Source organism: Mobula hypostoma, chromosome 2, assembly GCF_963921235.1.
Source record: "Mobula hypostoma chromosome 2, sMobHyp1.1, whole genome shotgun sequence".
NCBI classification, from domain to species: Eukaryota; Metazoa; Chordata; class Chondrichthyes; order Myliobatiformes; family Myliobatidae; genus Mobula; species Mobula hypostoma.
This window is the reverse complement of record NC_086098.1, coordinates 245,387,960-245,412,498: the sequence shown is the minus strand read 5'-3', so window position 1 is coordinate 245,412,498 and position 24,539 is coordinate 245,387,960. Positions and strand designations below refer to the sequence as shown.

Genomic DNA, 24,539 nt, shown 5'->3' with positions numbered 1-24,539 from the left:
AAAATTACAATGACCAATTAGCCTACTAACAGGTAGAGCTTTGAACTACAGGAGGAAAGCAGAGCACCGGGAGGAAACCCACACGCTCACAGGGAGAACATACAAACTCCTTACAGACAGCGCTGGAACTGAACTCTGAACTCCGACGCTCCTGAGCTGTAATAGTATCATGCTAACCCCCGTGCTACTGTGGCGTTTCTCTTGGGCTTCAGAACACACAGCACATTACAGGCCCTTCAGAATGTTGGCAATCATTGCTACAGAGATTGAATTTAAGAGCAGGGAGGTTATGCTGCAATTGTACAGGGTACTGGTGAGAATACACCTGGAGTATTGCATGAAGTTCTGGTCTCCTTACTTGATGAGACATGTAACACACACAAAAATTGCTGGTGAACTCAGCAGGCCAGGCAGCATCTCTAGGAAGAGGTACAGTCGCCGTTTCGGGCCAAGACCCTTCGTCAGGACTAACATCTGCAAAATTCCTCGTGTTTGCGTTGATGAGAGATGTACTGGCTTTGGAGGGAGCGCGGAGGAGATTCACCAGATTGATTCTGGAGGTGAGAGGGTTAGACTATGAGGAGAGATTGAGTCACCTGGGACTATACTTACTGAAGTTCAGAAGGATAGGTGGGGATCTCTCAGAAACATTGAAAATTATAAAGAATGAGGCAGGAAAGTTGATTCCACTGGTAGGTGAGACTAGAACTAGGAGACACAGCCACAAGATTCAGGGCAGTAGATTTAAGATGGAGATGAGGAGAAATTACTTTCCCCAGAGAGGAGTGAATCAGCAGAATTCTCTGCCCAGGGAGGCAGCAGAGGCTACCTCAGTAAATATACTTATGACAGAGTTAGATAGATTTGTGCATAGCAGGGGAAATGAGAGTTGAGTAGTAGTGGAATTAAAAGTTATGGGGAAGAGGCAGGGAGGTGGAGCTGAGTCCGAGTCAGGTCAGCCACGTTATTGAATGGCGAAGCAGGCTCGATGGGCCACATGGCCGACTGCTGCTCCTGTTTCTTCTGTTCCGAGGTGGGCAAATCCCTCAGGAGTGATTGAGCAGTATTTCTAACCAGCAGGGGCACGAGGTGATGAACTGTCTGGAGTAACAGGGGCCCCAGCCTTTGGCGAAGCTGATGCGGATACTGTTGGGATCGTAAGGTCCATCCGAGAACCCACCCGGGCTCGCGGCCCGCTGCAAGGCACGCGACTTGCCATAGTCGAAAACCTTGACGGAATAGCCGGGCAGCACCTTGTGGACAGAGAGTGCGCGGGAGCCAGGCAGGCCCAGGGTGGGTGAGCTGACGAAAATGGGGTGCTGGCTACGGTTGTAGACCCAGACGCCGTCCCGCTCCCGGCTTAGCAGCACGCCTCCACCGATCTTGCCGCGGGTGCGCCGCACCATCTCATGGCGGTTGGCCACGTGCAGCTGGCCCAGGCAGAAGCCGCTGCCGCGTGGCAGATCACAGAAGACGCCCACCGAGGGCTCGTGGACGGCGAAGAGGCGACCCACGCGGGTTCTGTGCTCCCAGTACGCCACGCTGCACCAGTGTCCCTCTCTGGGCAGGTAAGGAGACAGGCCAACATCTGCAAAACAAGGTGAGTGTATTCAGCTAGAGGAGAGTTCACAACATAACCAAAGAAAAAACAACACCTCCCTCTCCAAGAAACTTACGGAAGAACTTTTGCGGCAGGTCGTGCCACCAGAGCCTGAGTGACTTTCTCAAGGAGTTGACAAAACAAATCGATGTGGATGTGGCGTGTATTGACAATGAAAGGCTCATCCCGAAAATCACAGGAATCGGGGCCAGACGGGATAAACCCCGGGTTACAATGGGAAGCGAGGGAAGAGATAGCTGAACCTTTGACAATGATCTTTGCATCCTCACTGGCCACAGGAGCAGTACAAGATGATTGGAGGGTGGAAAATGTTATTCCTCTGTTCAAGAAAGGGAATAGGGATAACCATGGAAATTTACAGACCATGGTTAGTGAGTCTTACTTCAGTGGTCGGCAGATTACTCTTTAGAGACATGAATTATGAGCATTTGGAGAAGCATAATCCAATTATGATTCTCTCACCCATTCTCATCTCCTCACCTCCCTCTGGTTCCCTTCCTCCTTCCCTTTCTTCCATAGTCCACTGTCTTCTCTTTCTTCAGCCCTTTACCCCTTCCGCACAGCTTCTCACTTCATCTCCTTTCCCTCCACCCCCCCCCCCCATCTGGCTCCTGTTGGCCAATTCACAGAGATACAGAACGATGGCAGACCCTTCCAGCCCAGTGAGCCCGTGCTGCCAATTACACCCGTGAGGCCGACTGACCTTTAGACCGCGGGAGGAAACTGGAGCAGCTGGTGGAAACCCACACAGTCCCGCTGGGAACGTACAACCTCCTTACACAGCAGTGGGAATGGAGCCCGGCTCACTGGCGCTGTAGCAGCACCACACGACCATTACCGCCCCATTGTATTATTGTCACACGTACCAAAATGCAGTGAAAAGCTTGTCAAACAGATCGAATCATTACACAGTGCACTGAATGCAGAATAAAGTGTAGTTAGAAAGTGCACAGTGCAGATAAACGGTAAAGTGCAAGACCATAAACCAGACAGATAGTGATGCCAAGAGTAAGTCTCCCCCCTCATCTTAATTCTTGATTCCCCCGCAACCTGGGGGGGGGGTGGGGGCAGAAGTAATCAGATTCATTTATCAATCACAAGTACCATCACAACATACAGTGAAATACACTGTTCGCATTAATAACCAACAGAACCCAAGGATGCACTGGGGGCAGCCCACAAGCATCGCCACACACTCTGGCGCCAACACGGCATGCCCACAATGCTTGGCAGAACACCACAGAACAGAACATAACAAGCAGGAAAAGAACAGCAGAAAAACAAGCCCCTTTCCTCCCTCCCACCCACTCTCCCACTCTCCTCCAACCCCAGCACAGACAACAGACCTTTGGCTTCCCCAGTGGGCTTCAGATGCGTAGACCCAGGCCCTCAGCTATTGAGCTTCTTGTAATATAGATTATGAGGAGGCTAATGTGGGGGCGGGGGAGAAGAAAAAGAGCAAGGAGTGGGGTCAGTTAATCAAGCAGCTGATTGGACTGATCCCGTGCTTGCAGCGGGAGCTGGACATGGAAGGGGCGAGGCTGCGGTAAAGGTCAGTGATCGAGCACAGCGGCAGTGAGACCAGACATTCTGACTGCTGGGCTGTGGTCATGGGACTCCCCCCACCTACAGCAGAGTAGCAGCCAAGCTCCCTGCCTGGGCTCACGGCCAAGTACACAATTAAAAAAAAATAAGAGTTTTTCCTCAGAAAGTGCGTCAAGGCATATTGTAGGCCGCTGCTGTGTCAGTTCCCGTTTCCTCTGGCAGGGTCCAGAGAGGAGGGTGTCCAAAAATAACCATCCAAACCCCACTCACATTGCTGTAAGAGGGGGAGGGGAAGAGAAGGATTTTTTTTTCAATGGATTTAGTTTCTGGATGGAGGGGAGGGGAAAAGTTTATTTTTCAATTTATCCAAACAGCAACAGGAAACAGATCAAGACTGTGTCCTGTACTTGATCCAAAACTGTTTGTTACGAGACAAATACAGACTCAACAAGACTTATTTACTTCACTACATGATAAACAAGGTGGGAGCACGTGATAGCAGCAGGCAACCTCTCATTTCACCAAAGGTTCTAGCAAGTTTCCACAAAATGAAAGGTGGAGAGCAATCTGACCGGTTGCTTCACCGTCTAGGTGGAGACTCCAGAACACAAGATCAGAAAAGGCTGCAGAGAGCTGTAAACTCAGCCAGCTCCCTTATGGGCACCATCAAGGACATCTTCACAAGGCGTCCATCACAAAGGACCCCCATCACCCAGGGCACCTTATCACTGCCATCAGGAAGGAGGTACAGCAGCCTAAAGACTCTATACTCAATGTTTTAGAAACAGCTTTAGTCCACGGGCCCATGACACACTGAAGGAACAGTATTAGGCCACTTGGCCCATCCAGTACTGTGCCATTCCATCATGGCAGATTTACTATCTCTCTCAACCCCATTTTCCTGCCTTCTCCCTGTGACATTTGGCGCTGACTAATCAAGACCCTATCGGCTTCTGCTTTAAATATACTGGCCTCCACGGCTGTCTGTGACAATGAATTCCACAGATTCAGCGCCCTTTGGCTGAAGAAATTCCTCCTCGTCTCTCTTCTAAACAGACTCATTGTGTCTAATGGAGCTTCTTCTCTGCCGCCATCTGATTTCTGAACAGTCCATGAACAATACATTAGTATTTTGCATGACTTAATAATTTTTATATTTCTTAATTGTAACAGAGTAATTGTATGTATTGCACTGTACTGCTACTGTAAAACAACAAATTTCAGAACATACAGGATGTCAGCGATAATATACCTGATTCTGATTTCTATTCAAAACTCAAAGGGAAATGTGCGTGAGGAATGGGGAAGGGAGAGAGTGAAGAATACTCATCCCAATAACTGTCCTCCTCCCTCCACACAGCCAGCATCCAGATGGGCAGATCGCATCCCACCAAACATCAACTTTCCTCTCATGGTAGCCCTCTCACCCAGCTCAGTAGAAGTCTTTATAAAGATTCGCTTTTTTGTCTCACGTACATTGAGACAATTTGCTTTTTGCATCAATGACCAACAGTTGGCTCATACCAGGAATTATCCTAGTTATCGTAAGCTGAATCTCCGGTCAGGCCGCACTTGGCGGGTAGTGAGCACTTCCAGTCGCTCCATTAACAGGGAAGGATGTGGAGGCTTTGGAGAGGGTGCCAGGATGCTGCCTGGATTAGAGGGTGTAAGCTACAAAATGACGGACAAACTTGGGATGTTTTCTCGGAGTGGCAGACTGAGGGGAGACCTGATCGTAGGATGAGGTAGACAGTCTGAGAGATTTCCCAGGTCAGAGATGTCAAACACTAGCCTTACGCAGTGTCTAAGCCCTGGCACCCAGCCCCAGGAGTGTGTTACAGGTTGGTTAAGAGGAAGTTTTACCCTGTAACCGGTGCTGCCTTTCCCTGGGAGAGAATGAGTGTGCGTGAGGGAGATGTGAGACATGAGACATGACAGTATTGAGGGAACTTTACTGTGTCCAATCCATCGATGAACCACTGAATACTTTCCTCTGCAAACCACCCCAACAGTAAATAAAAACCTGCAGATGCTAGAAAATCTGGGATAAAAGCAAAGGTGCTAACAACATTTGATAAACCCAGCAGCACCCATGTTTGAAGACAGATAGAGTTAATGCTTCAGGAGAATTTCCTTCAATTGGATCCGGCAAACCTCTGAACTGGCCACACTACTCAATGGGTAGTTAATTACTATTTCCATGGTAATGCTCTTCACGTTTTCCTGCATTAAATTGACAACTGCATTGGTGCTGCTTCAGGTACACATGCTGAGCTTGTCAATTTGATCAACTTCCACCCTGCCCTTAAACTCACGGTCCATTTCTGATACCTCTCTCCTCTTCCTCAATTTCCCCGTCTCTATCTCAGGAGACAAACTGCCTACCGACATCTATTATAAACCTACTGATTCCCATGGCTATCTTGACTCTTCCCATCCTGTCTCCTGTAAAAATGCTATTCCTTTTCTCTGTTCCTTCATCTGTTCCCAGGATGAAATTTTCCTTTCCAGAGCAACTGAAATGAGTTTCTTCAAAGAATGGGATTTTCCTTTTTCCACCAGTGGTTCTACCCTCACCTGTATCTCCTTCATTTCCCAAACATCCACATTCACCCCATCTTCCCACTACCTTAACTGGGATAGAGATCATCTTCTCCTCATCTACCACCCAATAAGCCCCCAAATCTAACACATCCACTACCTGCATCACCTTCAATGGGATCCTACCACCAAACACATTTTCACCCGCCCCCCCAATCTCTGCAGCAAATGCTCCCTCTGTGATTCCCTTGTCCACTCATCCCTCTCCACTAATCTCCCTACTAACACTTACCCCTGCAAGCGACAGAAATGCTACACCTGCCCGTTCACTTCCTCCTCCACCTCCATTTAGGACCCCAAACAGTCTTTCCAGCTGAGGCAACACTTCACCTGCAAATCTGCTGGGGTTGTCTATTGTGTCCGGTGCTCCCAATGCGGTCTCCTCTGCACTGGTGAGACCTGACGTAAATTGGGGGGCCGCTTTGTTGAGCACCTCCGCTCCGTCTGCCAAAAGCAAAATTTCTCAGTGGCCAACCATTTTAATTCCTATCCCCATTTGGACATGTTGCTCCATTGGCCTCCTCTTTTTCTATGACGAGGCCACTCTTGGGGTGGAGGAGTAGCCCCTCATACTCCATCTAGGTAGCCTTCAAATTGATGGTAGAAACATTGAACTCTCCTTCTGGTAATTTATTTATTCACTCCCCACACCTCTCTCTTCTATTCCCACTCTAGCCTTTTACCTCTTCTCCTTACCTGCCTATCACCTCCCCCTGCCGCCCCTCCTTCTTCCCTTTGTCCCATGGTCCACTCTCCTCCCCTATCAGAATCCTTCTTCTCCAGTTCACCCACCTGGCTTCACCTATCATCTTCTCACTATCCTCATTGCCCTCCCCACACCTTTTTATTCTGGCTTCTTCCGCCTTCCTTTCCAGTTCTGATGAAGAGTTTTGGTCCAAAACATTGACTGTTTATTCCATAGTTGCTGCCTGACCTACCGAGTTCCTCCAGCATTTTGCGTATGTAACTCTTCACTTCCAGCATCAGTATTGAGTCTTCGGTCCTTCAGAAGAGCTTCCCTTCTAACTGGAGCTGGCCATTCCATTGAGAATTCCCACTATTCCCGTTATTACCTTCGGAAGCTGCCCTCTCCGCTTGCCTGGATAAGTTCACTTCAGTGTCATTTGGTGCTTCACCACCATCATGGTCATAGCAACCTGCTTGGTTGACTCCACATCCACAATTACTCCATTACTGACACCGTTTGTAGTTTTGTCAGAATGCAGAGGAAATTTACAAGGATGTTGCTGCGACGTGAGGAAAGGTTAGGACTTTTTTTCCTTGGCGAGCAGCAGAATGAGGGGAGATTTGATATGAGGTACACGAAGTTATAAATTGAATTGAATTGACTTTATCAGAATCCGGTTTATTATCACCGGCACGTGATGTGAAATTTGTTAACTTAGCAGCAGCAGTTCAATGCAATACATAATCTAGCAGAGAGAAAAAATATTAATAATAAATAAAATAAAACATAATAGTAAATAAACAAGTAAATCAATTATGTATATTGAATAGATTAAAAAAGCATGCAAAAACAGAAATACTGTATATTAAAAAAATTGAGGTAGTGTCCAAAGCTTCAATGTCCATTTAGGAATTGGATGGCAGAGGGGGAGAAGCTGTTCCTGAATCGCTGAGTGTGTGTCTTCAGGCTTCTGTACCTCCTACCTGATGGTAACAGTGAGAAAAGGGCATACCCTGGGAGCTGGAGGTCCTTAATAATGGACGCTGCCTTTCTGAGACACCGCTCCCTAAAGCTATCCTGGGTACTTTGTAGGCTGGTACCCAAGATGGAGCTGACTAGACTTACAACCCTCTGCAGCTTCTCTCGGTCCTATGCAGTAGCCCCTCCATACCAGACAGTGATGCAGCCTGTCAGAATGCTCTCCACGGCACAACTACAGAAGTTTTTGAGTGTATTTGTTGACAGCTAAATCTCTTCAATCTCCTAATAAAGTATAGCTACTGTCTTGGCTTCTTTATAACTACATCAATATTTTGGGACCAGCTTAGATCCTCAAAGATCTTGACACCCAGGAACTTGAAACTGCTCACTCTCTCCACTTCTGATCCCTCTATGAGGATTGGAGTGTGTTCCTCGTCTTACCCACCTTGAAGTCCACAATCAGCTCTTTCGTCTTACAGACGTTGAGTGCCAGGTTGTTGCTGTGACACCACTCTACTGGTTGGCATATCTCACTCCTGTACGCCCTCTCGTCACCACCTGAGATTCTACCAACAACGGTTGTATCATCAGCAGATTTATAGATGGTATTTGAGCTATGCTTGGCCACACAGTCATGTATATACAGAGAGTAGAGCAGTGGGCTAAGCACACACCCCTGATGTGCGCCAGTGTTGATCGTCAGCGAAGAGGATATGTTATCACCGATCCCCACAGACTGCGGTCTTCTGGTTAGGAAGTCAAGGAATCAATTGCAGAGGAGGTACAGAGGTCCAGGTTCTACAACTTCTCAATCAGGATTGTGGGAATGATGGTGTTAAATGCTGAGCTATAGTTGACGAACAGCATCCTGACTTAGGTGTTTGTGTTGTCCAGATGGTCTAAAGCCTTACTTAAATCCTTCACATACATGAGGAGTAAAACTCTTTACGTTATGTCTCCATTCAAATGCAATTATAGTAAATAATAATAAATATTGTGTACAGCAGGACACAGTCAATATAATATAGAAATACAGTTGTGTCAGTGTGAATTAATCAGTCTGATGGCCTGGTGGAAGAAGCCGTCCCGGAGTCTGTTGGTCCTGGCTTTACTACAGCGGTATTGTTTCCCAGATGGTAGCAGCTGGAACAGTTTGTGGTTGGAGTGACTCAGGTCCCCAGTGATCCTCTGGGCCCTTTTTACACACCTGTCCTTGTAAATGTCCTGAATAGTGGGAAGTTCACATCTACAGATGCGCTGGGCTGTCTGCACCACTCCCTGCAGAGACCTGCGATTGACGCAAGTACAGTTTCCATACCAGGCAGTGATGCAGCCAGTCAGGATGTTCTCAATTGTGCCCCTATAGAAAGTTCTTAGAATTTGGGGGGCCATACCAAACCTCTTCAACTGTCTGAGATGAAAGAGGTGCTGTTGTGCTTTTTTCACTGCACAGCTGGAATGTACAGACCACGTGAGATCCTTGGTGATGTTTATGCTGAGAAGTTAAAGCTGTTTACCCTCTCAACCCCAGATCCATTGATGTCAATAGGGGTTAGCCAGTCTCCATTCCTCCTGTAGTCCACAACCAACTCCTTTGTTTTTGCGAGGTTCAGACAGAGTAAATGAAAGCAGGTTTTTTCTACTGATTTTAGGTGAGGCTAAAACTAGAGGTCAGGGATTACAGGTGAAATGTTTCAGGGAACCTGAAAGGGCACTTCTTCACTCAGACGGTGGAAAGTGTGGAATGAGTTGCCAGCAGAAGTGGTAGATGCAGGTTCAATTGCAACATTTAAGAGAAGTTTGTAAAAGTACATGGATGAGAGGGGTACTAAGAACCATGGAACCAGGTGCAGATGCATGGGACTGAGAATATTAATAGTTTGGCATGGAGTAGATGGGCTGAAGGGCATGTTTCTGTGCTGTAGTGCTCTATGGAAGGAAGATACTGGGATGGAGTGGTTCAGCTAACGGGACAGACCCGATTGTCTTTACCATGGAAAAGTATGACAGATGTATGAAATTAACAAGGTGACCTTATACAAGATTATGACACAATAAATAAAGTCGGTGGTCAGTCTTTCTCCTCTGGTTAGTGGAGTCTAAAACTAGAGAACACAGGTTAAATGTGAGGGGGTAAGTTTTAAAGGAGACCTGAGGGAGTTTTTCCATACAGAGAGTGATGGGTATATGGAACAAGCTGCCAGTGGTCGAAGTGGGTATAAGTACAATGTTTAAAAGACAATAGATAGGAAATATTTAGAGGGTTATGGGCCAAACTTTAAGTTCATGTTATAATTTTAGAGGATCTGTCCAGGGTGTAGCATGCAATTGCAACCTGAAGAAAAGACGGCAGCACCTCTACTTCCTTAGGAGTTTGCAAAGATTCCGTATGACATCTGAAACTTCGACAACCCTCTATAGATGTGCAGTGGAGAGTACATTGACTGGTTGCATCACAGCTTGCTATGGAAACACCGATGCCCTTGAATGGAAAATGCTACAAAAAAGTAGTAGATACGGCCCAGTCCATCTGGGGAAAAGCCCGCCCCACCATTGAGTGCATCTATATGGAGCACTATTGCAGGAAAGCGGCATCCATCATCAAAGACCCCCACTCAGGGCATGCTCTCTTCTCACTGCTGCCATCAGGAAGGAGGTACAGGAACCTCAGGACCCACACCACCAGGTTCAGGAACAGTTTTTACCCCACAACCATCAGGCTCCTGAACCAGAGGGGATAACCTCACTCTCCCAGTCACTGAACTGTCCCTACAACTTATGGACTCAGCTTCAAGGACTCTTCATCTCATGTTCTCAATAGTTTTTGCTTAGTTACTTAGTTAGTTTATGCAGAGTTTGTTGTCTTTTGTACACTGGTTGTTTGTCTGCCCTGTTGGGTGTGGTCTTTCATTGATTCTGTTAAGTTTCTAGGAGATGCTGAGAATGCTCACAAGGAAACAAATTTCACGGTTGTAAATGGTGACATTCATGTACTTTGGTAATAAATTTGCTTTGAACTTTGAAACTTGAGAAGTGGGATTAGCTCAAGTAGACACCATAGTCAGCATGGTGAGTTGTTTCCGTGTTGCATAATTCTATGACTGAGATTCTTTTTTTGGAGAATGATTGAATCTGGAACATATTGGACTGACAGCTTCGAGTTGCTAGGTGTGAACATCACTAATTGCCCGTCCTGGTCTAACCACATTGACGTCATGGCCAAGAAGGCTTACCATCACCCCCGCTTCCTCAGGAGGCTGAAGAAATTTGTCATGTCCTCATCCACCCTTTGCAAGTTTTACCATAGAAAGCATCCTATCCCGATGCATTATGGCTTAGAACAGCCCTGCCTGAGACCACAAGAAACTGCAGAGAGTTGTGGACACAGCTCAGCACAATATGGACGCCAGCCTCCCTTCCATGGGCTCTGTCTACGCTTCTCAATGTCTCAGTAAAGCAGCCAACATCATCAAAGACCCCATCCAAGCCCAGACGTTCTCTCTTTGCTCCCCTTCCATTGGGCAGAAGATACAAAACAAAACCTCTTACCAGGCTCCAAGACAGCTTCTATCCAGCTGTTATAAGATTATCAAATGGTCCCCTTGTCTGATAAGATGGATCGACCACACACAATCTAAAACGAGAGAAAATCTGCAGATGCTGGAAATCTGAGCAACACACACAAAATGCTGGAGGAACTCAGCAGGCCAGGCAGCATCTATGGAAAAAGTACAGTCGACGTTTCAGGCCGAAACCCTTCACACACAAGATGCTGGAGGAACTCAGCAGGCCAGGCAGCATCTATGGAAAAAAAAGTACAATCTACCCCGTTATGAGTTTGCACCCATGTTGTCTATTTGCACCGCACTTTCTCTGTAACAGTAACACTTTATTCTGCATAATGTATCGTTTTACTTTGTCCTACCTCAATGATCTGATCTGAATTAACAGTATGCAAGGCATGTGACAATATAGCAAGCCGGTGGTGTAGTGGCATTTGCATCGGACTTCAAGGAGAGTGGTTCCAGGTTCAAATCCAGCCTGCTCCTTGGACACTTTCCATCCACACTGGGTCGAGCATCAAACTAACAACTCGACCTTGTAAAAAAAACAAATGCTAAAGTTTGCCACCCAGTGTGCCACAAGGCGCAGAGAGGAACAACAAATCCATGACGATAACAAACCAGCTCCAACTTCACTGCTTGAGGGGAGGATGGAGACAGACAGGCTCGGACATTTTAGTATCTAGATGAGCATTCAGCTTGCACTAGCAGAAAGGATAAGGGCCAAATGCTCAAAAATGGGAATAGTAAAGTTAGGTACGTGATGGCCAGCACAGACACAATGGGCAGAACAGTGAAACAACTCAACGGGTCAGGTAGCATCTGTGGAAAAGAAATCACTTCCCATATCTGATCCCTGACGTTCTGAGTTTTAATCTGAAACATTAACCATTTCTCACTCTGACCTGTCAAGTGTTTTCAGATTCAGAGGAAACTGCAGGCTCTCGGGATCCTAGAACATCATAGCACAGAAACAGGCCATTCAGCCCAATTCTTACATGCTCACTGTGCTGCCCGGCGAGCAAGTCCCACCTTTGGCCCACAGCCCTCCAAAGCTCTCCTATCGACATACTAACCCAGATGGCTTGTAAATGTTGCAAATGTGTCCACTCATGCCAAATATGCACCACCCCCTGTGTGAAGAAGCCTTCCCCGATATCCCTTCTAAAATTCTCACCTCTGATCTTACACCTACGCTCCCTGCTTTTAGCCCTCCATCCCTAGGAAAAAGACTCACCCAGACTATGTGCCTCAGTGAGCCCTCAGGTCTCCCTTCATTCTCCTACGTTGTAGGTAGTAAAGTCCTGGTCAATGTAACATCTCCTAATAACTGAGTCCCAAGTCCAGGCAAAATCTAGGTTTGTAGGTACTTCTCACTGCCTCAGTAAAGCAGCCAGCAGAGTCAAGGATCCTATCCACCACGGACACCCCATCCACGCACTCTTGGGCTAAAGACACAAAAGCATGAAAACATGAGGCTTAAGGACAGCTTCTACCCTGCTGTTTTAACACTACTGAATAATTCCCTAGTGCGATAAGATGGGAATCCTGGCCTTAAAATTTACCTTTTAACCTTGCATCTTGCCTGCACTGCATATTCCCTGTAGCTGCTACACTTTATTATGCACTTTCATCATTTTACCTTATTCTAGCTCAAGGTACTGTGTAATGATTTGATCTGTATGAACAGTATGCAAGACAAGCTTTTCACTGGGTCTCGGTACATGTGACAATAAGAAACCAATTCCTAATAAAGTTGCACGGGGATCCTGTACAATAAAGGTTTGAAACAAATAAAGGCAACAGGTATGAACTTGCCATCAAAGTTGTTCCACGTTTGGCTTGGAGACAGCTTGGAGTAAGGCGGTGGAGGAGATTCTGAGAGGAAAAGAAGACTATTATTGGTATTATAATTTGGATATGAAGAGATCTCTCATACTTCAGAGTACAAACAATTCATAAATCTGAGCAAATTTAGACAAATTTGACATCCAAATTAATACAATTGGACATAATCTAAAGATCTTTCAAACCACAGTGCATGCCATGGGATCTCAAGCTTCCTAAATTAACGCATTCTGAGGCACTGCCTTAAGGAGGCAACATCCATCACCAAAGACCCCCACCATCCGGGCCAGGCCATCTTCTCACAGCTCCCATCGGGCAGGAGGTACAGAAGCCTGAAGTCCCATACCACCAGGTTCAGGAACAGCGACTTCCCTTCAACCATTCGGTTCTTGAACCAACCAGCACAACCCCGATCACCATCTCAGTACAGGAACACTGTGACCACTTCGTATAATAATGCATTTTGTTTTGTTCTAATTGAGTTTCCTCATAAAAATTAACTACATTTTTCTTGCAAATGCTACTTATCTGATGCTATCTGCCGGTGATGCTGCCTGTTTTTCATTACACCTGTGCAGACGTGTACTTGTTTATCTGACAAAAAAAACTCAACTTTGACTCGACCATTGGATCAGAGAGATTCAGCATGAAAACAGGCCCTTCGGCCCACCAAGTCCAAACTGACCGTCAATCACCCATTTACAGATCCTATATGAATTCAATTTGTTTATTCTCCATCTTAAACTAGACACTACCCCCCCGCCCCCGCAATTCAACTCCTTATCTGCGCACTAGGGACAATAAACAGTGTCCGCCAGCCTGCATGTCACTGGGGTGTGCTGGGGAATCCACTCGGCCACAGGAAGAACCTGCACACTCCACACAGACAGAGTCAGGATCGAACCCTGGGCTCACTGCTGCTGTGAGCTGGTCAATCTTCTAGTTGGCCACCGTGCTGACCAGTTTAATGGCAGCTCCCACCACCCACATGCCACATGGGGTCCAGGAACTGGAGGCAATCAGAGACTATCATGTTCTGAAGGCTACAGGATTAGGAAAGGTAGAGAGGTGATGGAGAGAGTAACTTTTAGGACTCAAAGGAGAGGTTGTTGAGATTGTTGTACTAGTCTCAATGGGAAGATGCTCTCTTGTAGATTAGGATTTCTGAGATAGAATGCAGAACAGTACACAGCACAGGAAAAGGCCCTCTGACCCACCACGTTTGTGCTAAACACAATGCCCAATTAAGGTAAATCTCTTCTGCCTGCACGTGATCCGTCTCCTCCATTCCCTGCATATTTATGTGTCCCTGTGATCAGCCAGTCCTGGGGTCCACACCAAGAGGTCGGCAAGTCCAAGTCCAAAAATCAAAGTCCGAAGTTGGAAAGTCCAGAGGTCAGAGTCCCTGAAGGGCCAAGGACTGGAGGTCCAGAGGTGGCTGTTCTGAGGTTCAAGGCGTGTCAGTGTGAGTGAGGATGGGAAACAGACTTGTTCTGCTGTTGCTGCTGGTGGACGTGCCATGTTGGCAGCGGAACGTGCATTGACACTTACGGGCTCCCCCCAACATAAAGATGAACAAGTGTTGCTTGTTAATAACAAATACTGCATTCCACTGTATGTTTCGATGCACATGTGATAAATTAATCTGAATCTGTCTACATAACTAAACGCCATCAGCAGATCTGCCTCCACCATCACCCCAGGCACCCACCACTTAGCGCAAAGAAAAACTCGTCCCACGTGTCTCTTTTAAAATTTACCCCTCTCACCTTAAATGCACATCCTGGAGTCCTTGATATTTCTATCCCGGGGTAAGAGACTATCTATTTATACCTTTCCTAATTCTATAAACTCCTATCAGATCTCCCCTCAGCCGCCACCAGTCCAGAGAAAACAACCCAAGTTTATACAGCCTCTCCTTGCATCACATGCTCCCTAATCCAGGCAGCATTATAGACTTCTCTCAGGTGTCCCCTCGACATCTCACTCCTAGCATAATTATAGTACTGTGTCAGTCTTAGACACATATCTATAGCTAGGGTGCCTAAGATTTTTGCAGTGCTGTATTTGTCAAAGTGGAGCAGAGAGTGAGTTTGTAAGTTTGGGGTGAAGGTGGAGAGCCATGGTAGGGGTGTGGGACAGGTGGCAGGGAGGGGAGGTAGCCCAGACCCAGACACACCCAACCCTGAGACACCAGGCAAGCTGTCTCTCTGGTGCTTCCCACTCCCTCTGCTCTCCCTTTCTCTCTTCCCAACCATGATTCCCTTCTCCCTGTCCCCTTCCCACTGTCAGTCCACAATAGAGACCCATATGAGAATCACGCTTAAATCACTCACATGTCATGAAATTTGTATTTTTTTTTGCCGTAGCAGTACAGTGCAATACAGTGCCCCCTAGCTATATACATGTGCCTTAGACTTTTGCACAGTACTGTATGTCATGAATCATGTAGAGACGTGATTCATCCCCTTCCTCTGAGGCAGTGATGCCCTGTGTTTCTGAGGCCTAGATTGTCTCCACAAAATAAAAGTATTATCTAAATACTTATGTACTTGAGATTTATTGCTTGCAGGCATCTACAGCAAAATAAATACAATAGAAATTATGAAAACTATACGCAAGTCCGGCAACAACTAATGTACAAAAGAAGACAGATAACAAAAAAAAATTACTGAGAACACAGGTTGAAAGACTCCTTGAAAGTGAGTCTGTAGGTTGCAGAATCAGTTTCGAGTTGAGATGAGTGATAACTTCACTCACCTCAACTCTAGTTCAGGAGCCTAATGGTTGAAGAGTAATAACTTCCTAAATCTGATGGCGTGGAACCTAAAGCTCCAGTGCTGCCTACCTAATGGTGGTAGTGAGGAGAGGGCACAGTTGGAATGGTGGGGGTGCTTGATGATGGATGCTGCTTTCTTGTGGCCACACTCCATATAATTGTACTCAATGGTGGGGAGGGCTTTCCCTGTGATAGACGGGGCTGTATCTGCCCGTTCTCAATCACTCTAATTCACCAGACGCACCAAAGCCCACATTTTCTCCAAGGTCAAGTGCTTGCAATTGATGTTGCGTTGACCAGGTTACACTCAAGTCCCACACCAGATTCCACCCCCCCCCAACAAGCAAGCACACAATTCCAAGCCCCCTGCCACAGTGGAGTCTTCAGGAGCTCAAGAAGCCTCCATGAGGAACTGCAACTTCCTGACTGACTCCCAGGAATGTGCAGCCCAGGGGGTGCTTGAGTGGAGAAGGGACATTCAGGATTGAGAACCTCAAGGACATGCATGAAGACCACACAGTGGACCACCTCAAATCCCCTACTGGTCCAGCCCACATCCCAGAACAATGAATGAACTACATCGACTCCTTTAAGAACAGTGAAAGCAGTCTCTGGTATGCAGAGCAGCCCCAACCTCGACGCCAGAAACACGCAGTCAAGAAAAATGCACAACTTGCTCTCGTAACAGCAAAGGCTGGCACTGGCTTCAAATTCCATGGAAATCTTGGAAAAGCAGCCTGGCACAATTCCCAGAAAGGGTTATAATTTGTGGATTACACAGTGCAGGCAACAGTGCCAACATAACTGCAGGGATCAAGCACACAATAAAGTTTGCACTGACCCGTCTAAGCACACAGGGTAGACAGTGCGGTACCGTGCTTCAAGCACGAGATTAAACATCAACAGAACAAAAATATAACATATAGAAGCAACTTGAATACTAAAGAGGAGGGATTTCTTCAGCCAGAGGGTGGGGAACCTGTGGAATTCATTGCCACAGATGGCTGTGGAGGCCAAGTTACTGGGTATATTTAAAGTTTAGGTTGATAGGTTCTTGATTAGTGAGGCTATTGGGAGAAGGCAGGAGAATGGGGTTAAGGGAGATAATAAATCAGCCAAGATGGAATGGCAGAGCAGGTACAATGGGCCGAATAGCCTAATTATGCTCCAATATCTTATGGTCTAATGACAAAGAGACTTTTCACAGGCCTGGAGACATGAGAGATTGCAGATGCTGGAATCCACAGCATCAAACAATCTGCTGGAGGAACTCAATGAATCCAGCAGCATTGGAGATGTTGCCCTTCCACCAAACCAGATGAGACTAGCTTTAGGCTTGCATCTTGGTCAGCATGGACCAATTGGGTGAAAGGGCCCGTCTCTGTGCTGTCTCACTATGAATCCAGTGAAACACTACAACATTTACCTTGTTGTAGCTCAATGCACGAACTCCACCATAGACGGTCCCAAGCCCAGCCGCAAAAGGGAGGGCTGGGCATGGGCTAGTAACCCCATCTCGTAAAAAAAAACCCAGAGCTGGAGAAATGCCAACAGAAGCTGCAAAGACCTCATCCCTGGGAGAGGAGGGATCTTCAAAGATCATCTACACCTGGGGACAACTTGAAGGACTGGCCCAGGTCAGTGGATTCTGGCGAGCTGCTTTTGGCGAACTATGCCCCAGTCAGAGTGACGGGCTAAGAAGCTGAATGTAGTATGTAATGATCTGATCTGTATGAACAGTATGCAAGAAAGGCTTTTCACTGTATGTGACAATAATAAACCAATTACCTTTAACCTCAATGCCCCGACCTACGAAGGCAAGTATGCCACATGTACCACCCTATGTACCAATATAGCCACTTTCAGGGAACTGTAGGCTTGCACCCTAATGTCTCCTTGTTCATGTGATAAGAATAAAGATATTCCAGTTAAAATCGCCAAACTGAACTAATTCCTTCAGCCTACACACTGTCCCTATCCCTCCACTCTCTGAACTTTGCCCGTCCAAAAGCCCTTTAAACACCTCCATCATATCTGCCTCCACCACCATAACTGGCAACACACTCCAGGTGCCCGACACTGACCCATAAATCTCCTTTGAGTGTTCCCCCCTGCCCACCTTTAAATACAGATCATCTGGTACTAGACATTTCTACTTTGTGCATTTCAGTCTTACTGGATCCCAACAACATGCAGTGTCAGTGGGTTAACCACCCACCCCACTCTGGTGTGTGGGTGAAGGGAGAATTTGTGATGGGGGGAGCTGACAGCAATATGGGGAGAATAAAGTGGGAACAGTATAAACTGGTGGTGACAGTCAGCACAGACTTGATAGGCCTTAGGGTCTGTTTTCACCTCTCCCAATGACACCAAAGACCCGAGCAAATTTCTACAGATGTACAACGGAGAGGAGGAGGAGAAGATGACGGCGCGACGCAGCGCGCGTGGCCTCTCCGTGAATGATATCTGTAATCTGTCAAGTAGGGGACCGTGCACAATTCTGATTTGATGGAGACAGACGTGAGAGTACGGAGGAACATCTGGAGAAACTTCTGAAATGCCCACTTCGCTGCTGCTGCTACTGTGTGGTCCGGAATCTCCGGAGCAGAAGGCCCCGAATCCTTGGCTTTGCTTGTTTCAGCGGCCGGGGCTAGGTCGAAGGCGCTCGGCAGAGGATGGCGCTCGGCAGAGGATGGCGCTCGGGAGGCTGTATAGGAGGGGCTGGTCGGAGGCTTGAAGTTTTCGGACGGATGGACTCAGTGTCGGCTGTGGTCGGCTGCTTCCAATGTATCGGCAAGTTGACGGTGCCTGGAGGTTTATGGCAGGAAGTTTCTCCCTTTTGCCGCTTGCAATCGGGGACTCAGGAGTCGATTGGGACTTGAGACTTTTTTTTTACCGTGCCCATGGTCTGTTCTTTATCAAATTATGGTATTGCTTTGCACTGCTGTAACTATATGTTATAATTATGTGGTCTTTGGTTTGTCCTGTTTTTCTGTGATATCACTCTGGAGGAACATTGTATCATTTCTTAATGCATGCATGCATTTCTAAATGACAATAAAAGAGGACTGAGTGTTCTCATAATCTAATTCTGACGGGCTGTATCACAGTCTGGTGTGGAGGGGCCAGCACACAGCATGGGAAAAAGCTGTAGACTCAACCATCTCCATCACTGGCACAACCCTCCCTCCCCAACGTCAAGAACAAGAAGTGGCACCTCAGAAAGGCAGCATCCATCATTAAGGATCCTCGCCATCCCGGGCTACTCCTACCAGCGAGGAGGAGGTAAAGGAGTCTCAAGTCCCACACTCAACACTTTAGGAACAGCTTCTTCAGATTTCTAGGCGGTCCATGAACACTACCTCACTAGTCCCCTTTGTAAGCTATTCTTTTATTTTTCTAATTATAGTACCTTTTGTCTTGCATTGTGCTGCTACCACTAAACATCAAATTGCATGATACATCATAGAAACATAGAAAATAGGTGAAGGAGTAGGCCATTCGGCCCTTCGACCCTGCACCGCCATTCATTACGATCATGGCTGATCATCCAGCTCAGAACCCTGTACCTGCCTTCTCTCCATATCCCCTGATCCCTTTAGCCACAAGGGCCATATCTAACTCCCTCTTAAATATAGCCAATGAACTGTTCTCAACTGTTTCCTGTGGCAGAGAATTCCACAGATTCACCACTCTCTGTGTGGAGAAGTTTTTCCTAATCTTGGTCCTAAAAGGCTTCCCCTTTATCCTCAAACTGTGACCCCTCATTCTGGACTTCCCCGACATTGGGAACAATCTTCCTGCATCTAGCTTGTCCAATCCCTTTAGAATTTTATACGTTTCAATCAGATCCCCTCTCAATCTTCTAAATTCCAGTGAGTATAAGCCTAGTTCATCCAGTCTTTCATCATATGAAAGTCCTGCCATCCCAGGAATCAATCTGGTGAACCTTCTTTGTACTCCCTCTATGGCAAGAATGTCTTTCCTCAGATTAGGGGACCAAAACTGCACACAATACTCCAGGTGTGGTCTCACCAAGGCCTTGTACAACTGCAGTAGTACCTCCCTGCTCCTGTACTCGAATCCTCAGTGATTATAAACCTGATTCCGACTGCTGGCAGACATTACCCCTTGGACACCCCCGCCCTCAGTGCTTTTGGTGGCAGTGAGATGCAGATTTCCGGTACAGTAGGCCCAAGAAAGAGAAGCCAAAGTGAGGAGGAAGGAGGTGGAGCTGCTGCCGGAACAATCAAGACTCCCTGTTTATTCCAAACCGGACAAGCGGATTGCAAAGCAGCTTCCCACTGCGGTAAATAAACCACCTCAGACGGAAGTGACCCCAGGAAATCCCAGGTCAGCTTGCCGGCCTGGCTCAGGCTGTGACTGGGACTTCACCAGTGGGCTGCCTGCCCCCTCTAACACACTCCTACCAGGTCCCACCTCCTCCATGGAAAATATTCCATCCTCCCCGGCGCAGATTAAGCCACCCTCCACCCTGGGAACAAGTCTAGCCTCTCCACTATTGGAAAAATGCCTCAAAGATCAAAGTAAATTTATTAGCAAAAGTACATACATGTTACCATATACTACCCGTGATACATTTAATTGTAGGCATTTACAGAGACAAGAAACTATAGAATTTTACAATAAAACTACACTTAAACAGACAATCAGACCAAATACAGAGAAATGAGACCAACGTTTTGGGCACCATTGTTGTCGTGGACAAGCTTGGCTGAAAGACCTCTTTAAATGACTCACTCCAAAGACTGACCAACATCCAAGGTACAAAAGACGACACACTGTGAAAATAAAGACAATACTGAGAACACGAGTGGTAAAGAGTCCTTGGAAGAGAGTCTGTAGATCGTGGAATCAGTTCTGAGCTGAGGTGAGTGAAGTTACCCACACTGGTTCAGCAGCCTGATGGTTGAGGGGTAATAACTTTTCCTGCCCCGGGTGGTGTCAGGCTCCTGTACCCCTGCCTGAGGTGGGGGTTCTAGATGATGAATGCTGCCTTCTTAGGGTAGAGCTCCATGTAAATGCACTCATTGGTGGAAAGGGCTTTGCTTGAGATGGACCGGGCTGTATCCACCACTTCCTGTACTCTTACCACACACATACACACTCTCACACACTCACACACACTGACTGCTGCAGAATGAGATGCATTCCACAGAACCTATCCATCTCGTGATTAGGATTGACCGGGACAACTGTCCCTCTCACCAGTCACATACCCCCATCACTCAAGACCACAAACCTCATGGGTAAATCCCACGCTGGCCCCTCACTTACCACCCCCCCCCGAGGGGGTGGCTGGGATGGGGCTGCAGTAGGTATAGCTGCCTTTTTCTGGCTCCATATTCCCCAGAGACACTCCAGTTGTCCCGTTTGGAGGCAGGGTCTTTGGCTCAACGTCCGTGCCAACTACAATGCCAGAGTTACACAGCGCATGGTCTATCTCCCTCCACTCCTCTGTTCACATACCTATCTAAGTTTCAGTCCGAGTAGACTCACCCAGTCCGTACCAACAACTGACCGCCTGATTCTACCCCTGCACCCACAGATCAACCCAGCAAACCTACACATCACATGGGAGGGAACCAACACAGACAACCAGAAGTCAGGATCAAACTGGCGTCTCTGGTGCCACCACGGGGCTGACCGATCCTCCAGTGCGTGGCAACGGGCTCATCTTCAACCCCAGCCCTCAACCCAGTGCCCTTCATCCTTACCCACACACCTGCCCTACCAACTCACCCAGGACAGCGCTGTGTTTGCAAGGAGGTAGGTTTGGATGAGTGAGGGGAGTGAGAAAGACCCACTCAGGTAGGTGCCACCCCACTGGCTGTTATCAAACAGAAAGGGCAAGACAAAGGAGCAGGATTAGGCTGTTCAGCCCAATGATTCTGCTCTACGATTGCTCATGACTGATTTATTTTTCTTTCTCCCAGTTCCCTGACTAATCAAGAACACATCAACCCTGTCTCGCAGATTCACCACTTTATGGATAATGAAAGTTCGTCATCTCAATTCCAAAGGCCGTCCTTGTGTTCTGAGGCTATGCTCTCAGGTCATAGACTCTCCCACTATGGGAAACATCCTCTCCACAGCCACTCGAGACCTTTCACAACAGGTTTCAATGAGATTCCCCCCACCACCCCACCCCTCATTCTTCTAAACTCCAGTGAGTACAGGCCCTGAGTCATTACACTCTCCTCGTACGTTAACCCTTCCATTCCCAGGATCACTGGATCAATCCCTAGTGTCCAGCGCTAGGGTCGAGGTTGCAGAAAACAGTGGACAAAGCCCGGTCTATCACGGGCACAGCCCTTCTTCGCCCTGTCTTCGTGAGATAGGGATCTTCGGATGAGATCTTCTTGGCAGTGTCTCGAGGTGGCAGCAACCGAAGATCCACACCATCCGAGCCATGCAGACTCGCAGCTACCGTCGGGCAGGATATCACCACCCCCCACCCCCGCCCCCCGTCTTCTCTCCCCTCACGACCACCGTCCCACGAACCCCGTCTGCTTCCCAGTCCTCCCTCCCCACCCCCCGGCCCCTGTCCTCCGTCCCCTGCCCCGACTCACCGGGCTCACACAGCCGGCTGAAGTGATAGGGGTTGCAGCACACTACGCCGGCCTCCTCGGCGACCTTCGGGGAGCACTCGCAGATGCAGAGCCGCTTGAGCTGGTGCGGCGAGCGCAAGTCGGGCCAACGGAACAGCCGGCAGGTCAGCACCGGCGGCCAGGGGTTCGCCTCGCCCCCGGGGACGTAGACGCAGCCGCCGCGCTCCTCGGCGCCGCCCTCCACCGCCCGCGCCAGCGTCTCCAGCTGATCGTCCCGCAGCTTCTTGAAGAGTGACTGGGTGACCGGCTTCAGCCCGGCCTGCAGGTCCTCATTCCGGCCGCCCTCTCCTCCTGCGACGCCCACCGCCCCGCACCGGTTTCTCCACAGTCTCCGCACGACGGACGAGCGTCGGGAGCCGAACATGCGACGCCAGGGTAGCGGCTCGGGGGAGAGGTCATTCACAAGTGAGAGAAGGGAGCGGGAGGGGCGAGGAACTGTTCGGCATTCAAGGACAGGGAGGAGAGAGAAGAAAAGACTTAGTTAAAAAACGTTTCCAAAAGCTTTGCAAAAAGTTTTAAAACCAACGTGGAACGTTGTGACAACTTTCCACAGCATGAACACCCCAAATCACATTTTAGAAAAAGAGACACGGTCTTATTGTAAATGATAAATGTTTGCAATAAACGATAAAATTGTTATGTTGCAAATACAAAAACCGGTCCAGCTGCAAATTGTAAATATTTGCAACACAAAAAAATGTAAATTTTACATGTTCGCAAGAAGTACAGAAATAGGTTTCAATTTTTTAAAAGTTTGCAGAAACAGGGAAATGACAACGTTGCAACTTTGCAGAAGAAATGATCATATTGCAAATTTTAAGTTTGAGTTTGCAAAAATTTTCAATCTTCCGAAACCTTCCAAAGTAACCCGCCGGCTCTTAAGACATTATTCCAAATCTTTCTTGCAAACGGACGTCCTTTCATCCTCCCCGTTATTTATGTTTGATCTTTGCAAGTTGAGGATTGCATAACGTATTATTCAAGTTTAAAAGTGTATGCAAACTTTAATAAAGTATTTTTTAAAAAAACAATAGTGATATTCTCAACAATTTACAGTTTACGCATTCAAAGCAAAAGAGATTGTTTAATTTTTTTTCTCTCTAGGAGAGCAAGTTTAGGATTTCACAAACGTCATTACCTCCCGAAAATAAATAAACTCACTTCCTAGCGCCGCTTCCCGGAGAGCTTCTTGGCTGATCCAGGTTCTCCCGGACCCCGCGGCGCTGCTCACAGTGTTGTCTCACACAGTGTCAGGGGTCTCTGCAGGCGGCGGAGAGCGGACCCATTCTCCGCTCCCCGCCGTGGTCCCTGTGGATGAGTTGCTGGGAGGGACCGGCCGACGGCGATAGACAACCCGACACTCACCTCCTGTCACTGGAAGTTGGTCGGACCACCCACTTCCTCATGCTTTAAAGGAATCTATTAGTCCGCTTCGGCCTCGCGTGTCTTTCAGCTCACAAAGGCGGGATAGAAATAGGATTTTCCTTTAACTCTTTGTAGTTTGGAGTCAAACGGCGCGGCACAGGACCTTGGGCGTAACTGTTCTGTGCCGACCACAGTAATCCTCCCTGCTAGTCTCACTTCAGCCCATTACCCCCCCCCATTTACCTGTCCAAATGGCTCTTTAATTGTCGCAATTGTACGCGCATCGACCACCCCCTCTGGCACCTCAGTCCCGTACTCACCGGCTCCTGTTACCCCTCAGGTCTCCCTCTCCCCTCTTGTACCATGACCTCCAGTCCCCAACCCCGGGGGAGACTGACCATTCACGTTATCCATACCCCTCATGAACTTCTATACAGGGTGGTCTCCCGAACAATGATCGAGGAGTAGCCAACCTCTCCCTGTAACTCAGGCCAGGCAGCAATCTCATAAATCTGCATGCTCTCCAGCTTGACGATGTACAGGGGAGTCAAAACTGCACACAATACTCCAAGTGCAGTCTCACCAACAACCCGTATAAAGTCCCTACTCCTAAACTTCATCCCCTGACTGATGAAATTTAGTCGGCTCCACCTTGGGTAGTAGACTACAAAGTAGCCAAGACATCTTCAAGGAGCGGTGTCTCAGAAAGGCAGCGTCCGTTATTAAGGACCCCCAGTACCCAGGACGTGTGCTTTTCTCGCCTTTACCATCCCCTAGGAGGTACAGAAGCCTGAAAGCACACATTCAGCGATTCAGGAACAGCTTCTTCCCCTCTGCCATCCGATTCCTAAATGGACATTGAACCCGTGAACACTACCTCACTTTTTTATTATTTCTGTTTTTGCACGATTTTAAT

The 24,539-nt window shown here is 47.7% G+C and overlaps 1 protein-coding gene across 2 annotated transcripts; it reads right to left on the bottom strand.

Annotated features, from left to right (window-relative positions):
* Positions 1–1,046: 1,046 nt before the first annotated feature.
* On the bottom strand, positions 1,047–23,650 carry LOC134343057 (mothers against decapentaplegic homolog 6-like). 2 transcript variants are annotated; one of them, XM_063041902.1, is made up of 4 exons: positions 23,397–23,650; positions 22,220–22,693; positions 12,818–12,877; positions 1,047–1,588 (listed from the first exon to the last, which is right to left on the bottom strand). In XM_063041902.1, exons 2-4 carry the CDS (start codon positions 22,620–22,622, stop codon positions 1,047–1,049), a joined length of 1,005 nt encoding a protein of 334 aa, XP_062897972.1. In that variant the 5' UTR covers positions 22,623–22,693; positions 23,397–23,650. The 2 variants fall into 2 exon arrangements, with proteins under 2 accessions (XP_062897972.1, XP_062897971.1); XM_063041901.1 differs by having other exon boundaries at positions 23,420–23,648.
* Between the last annotated feature and the right edge of the window lie 889 nt (positions 23,651–24,539).

What these genes read in the sequence shown, in the direction of transcription:
- LOC134343057 (XM_063041902.1), bottom strand. Translation starts at nt 22,622, where the DNA reads ATGTTCGGCTCCCGACGCTCGTCCGTCGTGCGGAGACTGTGGAGAAAC. An exon ending in CAGCCGGCTGTGTGAGCCCG is followed by an intron (nt 12,878 to 22,219) that starts GTGAGTCGGGGC and finishes TTTTCCTCTCAG; the next exon opens with AATCTCCTCCACCGCCTTAC. An exon ending in AACGTGGAACAACTTTGATG is followed by an intron (nt 1,589 to 12,817) that starts GCAAGTTCATAC and finishes CTTGTTTTGCAG; the next exon opens with ATGTTGGCCTGTCTCCTTAC.